Genomic DNA, 6000 nt, shown 5'->3' on the forward strand with positions numbered 1-6000 from the left:
GTGAGGACTTGTCTGGCTACACAGAGCTCCCTGTGATGGCCGTATGTTTACTTTATAACAGACCGAGGCCAGCAATTCAAAACATGGTCAATAACCCTGATAAGACATATGAAGGCCTCCTTCCTGTCAGATCAGCTGTTTGGTCCTTCCTGTTAGATCAGCTGTCTGGTCCTTCCTGTTAGATCAGCTGTTTGGTCCTTCCTGTTAGATCAGCTGTTTGGTCCTTCCTGTTAGATCAGCTGTCTGGTCCTTCCTGTTAGATCAGCTGTTTGGTCCTTCCTGTCAGATCAGCTGTTTGGTCCTTCCTGTTAGATCAGCTGTTTGGTCCTTCCTGTTAGATCAGCTGTTTGGTCCTTCCTGTTAGATCAGCTGTTTGGTCCTTCCTGTTAGATCAGATCAGCTGTTTGGTCCTTCCTGTTAGTGCATGGACATAAATAGAAGCTGATCTATCTATTGATATAATATTGTCTGATGTTGCTGTTTTCCAGGTTTGGCTCTTTGACATTGGATGGAGGAATGAGAAGTGTGGACCGTATCTGAGACCATGTGGCCCCTCGCTACACCCTACACCTTCACCCAACCTCCATACTCACCCTACACCTTCACCCAACCTCCATACCCACCCTACACCTTCACCCAACCTCCATACCCACCCTACACCTTCACCCAACCTCCATACCCACCCTACACCTTCACCCAAATTCCATACCCACCCTACACCTTCACCCAACCTCCCTACCCACCCTACACCTTCACCCAACCTCCATACCCACCCTACACCTTCACCCAACCTCCATACCCACCCTACACCTTCACCCAACCTCCATACCCACCCTACACCTTCACCCAAATTCCATACCCACCCTACACCTTCACCCAACCTCCATACCCACCCTAAACCCTCCCCCCTGACTCTCAACCCACCCTAAACCCTCACTCGTCAACTCTCACCCACCCTAAACCCTCACTCGTCGACTCTCACCCACCCTAAACCCTCACTCGTCGACTCTCACCCACCCTAAACCCTCACCCCTCGACTCACCCACCCTAAATCCCCACCTCAATCCACTTTCTAGACCAGGGGTCTCCAACCTTTTCAAGCATGAGAGCTACCTTCAAATAGACCCGTTGTTCTCCTCTCCCTGCAACTCTTCCCCGGGTCCTTAGTGTACAAGAGACACTATGTTTTCCCCGGGTCCTTAGTGTACAAGAGACACTATGTTTTCCCTGGGTCCTTAGTGTACAAGAGACACTATGTTTTCCCTGGGTCCTTAGTGTACAAGAGACACTATGTTTTCTGTCGATATACCTGGTAAAACAATGGTTAATAAACATTAAAGGGGGCCCTATAAAATCTGATGTATTTTTTTCTCCCAGATCCTTCTGTTTTCTGTTTTCCTATATTCTGTTTTCTCAGTTGATGTATTTAGTTTTTACTCTCAAAACGGCATGTTCTGAGTCCGTGTCAATGTTTAAATCACATCAGAAGAAACTATTTTTAGGTTTGGAAGAAAACGAACACGTTTAGATTTTTGGAGTGCAATTCCCTTTTAATTGTGCAGGAATGTGCCGTTTTAATGTGCCGGTCTGTGGTGGTTCAGTACTGCTGCTGCTGATTTCATGGCATAGTTTACCAACAAACAAACGGTAGATACAAATGATGTACTTCTTCTAGATAAGCCTACTTTACAGTTAACATTTAATATGGTTTTGGGGGAAAGTATTTCTGTCAATCTACAAGACAGTTAATCACATCAACTGGCGTTACACTGAATGACAGACAAACACCGGACGGACGGACGCCATATTGCTGAAAATGAATTGGCAGATAATGTGTTAGGTTTGGCTTTTTAATCCAATAGTGGCTAACCAGGGGTGGGATAATGTCGATGTTGCCTTGATTAGATAGTATCTGGGAGCTTGCCGTGTCTCTGATACTTGGCTAACCAGGGGTGGGATAATGTCAATGTTGCCTTGATTAGATAGTAGCTGGGAGCTTGCCGTGTCTCTGATACTTAGCTAACCAGGGGTGGGATAATGTCGATGTTGCCTTGATTAGATAGTATCTGGGAGCTTGCCGTGTCTCTGATACTTGGCTAACCAGGGGTGGGATAATGTCAATGTTGCCTTGATTAGATAGTAGCTGGGAGCTTGCCGTGTCTCTGATACTTGGCTAACCAGGGATGGGATAATGTCAATGTTGCCTTGATTAGATAGTAGCTGGGAGCTTGCCGTGTCTCTGATACTTGGCTAACCAGGGGTGGGATAATGTCAATGTTGCCTTGATTAGATAGTAGCTGGGAGCTTGCCGTGTCTCTGATACTTGGCTAACCAGGGGTGGGATAATGTCGATGTTGCCTTGATTAGATAGTATCTGGGAGCTTGCCGTGTCTCTGATACTTGGCTAACCAGGGGTGGGATAATGTCGATGTTGCCTTGATTAGATAGTATCTGGGAGCTTGCCGTGTCTCTGATACTTGGCTAACCAGGGGTGGCATAATGTCGATGTTGCCTTGATTAGATAGTAGCTGGGAGCTTGCGGTGTCTCTGATACTTTCAGAATATTTTGCGAGCTACAAATAGCTACTGGTAGCTGGTGATCGACCTGTTGGAGAGCCCTGATCTAGACCCTGACCCCTACCTGACCCCCACCTCAATCCACTATCTAAACCCTGACCCCCACCTCAATCCACTATCTAGACCCTGACCCCTACCTGACCTCCACCTCAATCCACTATCTAGACCCTGACCCCTACCTGACCCCCACCTCAATCCACTATCTAGACCCTGACCCCCCCACCTCAATCCACTATCTAGACCCTGACCCCCACCTCAATCCACTATCTAAACCCTGACCCCCACCTCAATCCACTATCTAGACCCTGACCCCCACCTCAATCCACTATCTAGACCCTGACCCCCACCTCAATCCGCTATCTCGACCCTGACCCCCCACCTCAATCCGCTATCTCGACCCTGACCCCCCCACCTCAATCCTCTATCTCGACCCTGACCCCCCACCTCAATCCACTATCTAGACCCTGACCCCCACCTCAATCCACTATCTAGACCCTGACCCCTACCTGACCCCCACCTCAATCCACTATCTAGACCCTGACCCCTACCTGACCCCCACCTCAATCCACTATCTAGACCCTGACCCCCACCTCAATCCACTATCTAGACCCTGACCCCTACCTGACCCCCACCTCAATCCACTATGTAGACCCTGATCCCCCACCTCAATCCGCTATCTCGACCCTGACGCCTACCTGACCCCACCAGTCTACAGTCTAGACCCCTGACCCCACCAGTCTACAGTCTAGACCCCTGACCCCACCAGTCTACAGTCTAGACACCTGACCCCTACCTGACCCCACCAGTCTACAGTCTAGACACCTGACCCCACCAGTCTACAGTCTAGACCCCTGACCCCACCAGTCTACAGTCTAGACCCCTGACCCCTACCTGACCCCACACATCTACAGTCTAGACCCCTGACCCCTAACTGACCCCACCAGTCTACAGTCTAGACCCCTGACCCCTACCTGACCCCACCAGTCTACAGACTAGACCCTTGACCCCTACCTGACCCCACCCGTCTACAGTCTAGACGCCTGACCCCTAACTGACCCCACCAGTCTACAGTCTAGACCGCTGACCCCTACCTGACCCCACCAGTCTACAGTCTAGACCCCTGACCCCTACCTTACCCCACCAGTCTAGACGCTGCAGAGAAAGGAGAATGTTCCCTCATCTGGCCAGTGGTATATAATTCCTGTGTATATACATGTGTGTTTCATGCTGTAAATAGTCTGAGTCTGTAATGTGTATTATTATAAATGAGTTATCTCTCTTCTGGCCTCTTCTCCAAGCTGGCAACTTCTGTTAGAGACTAAAGAGGGGAAATGTCCTTCAGGAATCAACGTTGTATTACCAGTTAGTAGTTATTACTTCTACACTGTCCCAAAATGCCTCCCTATTTCCTTTCTCGTGCTCTACCCATGGTGCACTACTTCTGACCAGAGCCCAGAGGGGGAGAGGGGGTCATTTGGGATGTGTTGTCTTTGTTGCTGTAGTGCACTATGAGGGGGATAGGGGGTCATTTGGGATGTGCCCTCTGTGTTGCTGTAGTGCACTATGAGGGGGATAGGGGGTCATTTGGGATGTGCCCTCTGTGTTGCTGTAGTGCACTATGAAGGGAATAGGGGGTCATTTGGGATGTGCTCTCTGTGTTGCTGTAGTGCACTATGAGGGGGATAGGGGGTCATTTGGGATGCGCTCTCTGTGTTGCTGTAGTGCACTATGAAGGGAATAGGGGGTCATTTGGGATGCGCTCTCTGTGTTGCTGTAGTGCACTATGAGGGGGATAGGGGGTCATTTGGGATGCGCTCTCTGTGTTGCTGTAGTGCACTATGAAGGGGATAGGGGGTCATTTGGGATGCGCTCTCTGTGTTGCTGTAGTGCACTATGAGGGGGATAGGGGGTCATTTGGGATGCGCTCTCTGTGTTGCTGTAGTGCACTATGAGGGGGATAGGGGGTCATTTGGGATGCGCTCTCTGTTGTTGCCTTTAGTTTCATTTAGTCTGCAGACCTTTTTAACTTCCTGTTTTGTTAACAGGGTATTATTTTACTTCCTGTTTTGTTAACAGGGTTTTATTCATCCTCATCTCTGTTGCCCATCTGGTATAAATATTAAAATGGCTCACAGACTCAGATTATAGTTGTTGCTCTTTTAAAATAAAATCCTACTGTCCGTAAATATGATTTCTTATTTGAAATAACCCAAAATGATTACTGTCTTTTGTTTGAACAAATGAAGTGAGTTTCCTCTCTGATTGGCTCACAGGTTCAGAGTTTCCTCTCTGATTGGCTCACAGGCTCAGAGAAACCCCATCTGTTGGAGCGCGATCACATAGAGATGAATACAGGAGAAACCCCATCTGTTGGAGCGCGATCACACAGAGATGAATACAGGTGAATGATGGAGAAACCCCATCTGTTGGAGCGCGATCACACAGAGATGAATACAGGAGAAACCCCATCTGTTGGAGCGCGATCACACAGAGATGAATACAGGAGAAACCCCATCTGTTGGAGCGCGATCACACAGAGATGAATACAGGAGAAACCCCATCTGTTGGAGCGCGATCACACAGAGATGAATACAGGAGAAACCCCATCTGTTGGAGCGCGATCACACAGAGATGAATACAGGTGAAACCCCATCTGTTGGAGCGCGATCACACAGAGATGAATACAGGAGAAACCCCATCTGTTGGAGCGCGATCACACAGAGATGAATACAGGAGAAACTCCATCTGTTGGGGCGCGATCACACAGAGATGAATACAGGAGAAACCCCATCTGTTGGGGCGCGATCACACAGAGATGAATACAGGAGAAACCCCATCTGTTGGAGCGCGATCACACAGAGATGAATACAGGAGAAACCCCATCTGTTGGAGCGCGATCACACAGAGATGAATACAGGTGAAACCCCATCTGTTGGAGCGCGATCACACAGAGATGAATACAGGAGAAACCCCATCTGTTGGAGCGTGATCACACAGAGATGAATACAGGAGAAACTCCATCTGTTGGAGCGCGATCACACAGAGATGAATACAGGTGAAACCCCATCTGTTGGGGCGCGATCACACAGAGATGAATACAGGAGAAACCCCATCTGTTGGAGCTCGATCACACAGAGATGAATACAGGAGAAACCCCATCTGTTGGAGCGCGATCACACAGAGATGAATACAGGTGAAACCCCATCTGTTGGAGCGTGATCACACAGAGATGAATACAGGAGAAACCCCATCTGTTGGAGCGCGATCACACAGAGATGAATACAGGAGAAACCCCATCTGTTGGAGCGCGATCACACAGAGATGAATACAGGAGAAACCCCATCTGTTGGAGCGCGATCACACAGAGATGAATACAGGAGAAACCCCATCTGTTGGAGCGCGATCACACAGAGATGAATACAG

At 48.9% G+C, this 6000-nt stretch overlaps 1 protein-coding gene and 1 long non-coding RNA gene across 4 annotated transcripts in view; one reads left to right on the forward strand and one right to left on the reverse strand.

Moving 5' to 3' along the window:
* The window catches only part of tbk1 (TANK-binding kinase 1), a 58982-nt gene extending 57628 nt beyond the window's left edge, over positions 1-1354 (forward strand). For all 3 annotated transcript variants that reach the window (XM_090201443.1, XM_090201444.1, XM_090201445.1), the window contains one exon: positions 489-1354. In XM_090201443.1, coding sequence (XP_090057569.1) covers positions 489-540 — 52 coding nt within the window. In that variant the 3' untranslated portion in view covers positions 541-1354. The remainder of the gene's footprint in view (positions 1-488) is intronic.
* A 1197-nt stretch (positions 1355-2551) lies between these two features.
* LOC149978220 (uncharacterized) lies at positions 2552-2860 on the reverse strand. The gene is made up of 2 exons (XR_016486996.1): positions 2768-2860; positions 2552-2714 (listed from the first exon to the last, which is right to left on the reverse strand). It is a non-coding gene; the product is annotated as an uncharacterized LOC149978220 (long non-coding RNA).
* Between the last annotated feature and the right edge of the window lie 3140 nt (positions 2861-6000).

Source organism: Oncorhynchus mykiss, chromosome 15 (assembly GCF_057628025.1).
Source record: "Oncorhynchus mykiss isolate SJ-2025 chromosome 15, ASM5762802v1, whole genome shotgun sequence".
NCBI lineage: Eukaryota > Metazoa > Chordata > Actinopteri > Salmoniformes > Salmonidae > Oncorhynchus > Oncorhynchus mykiss.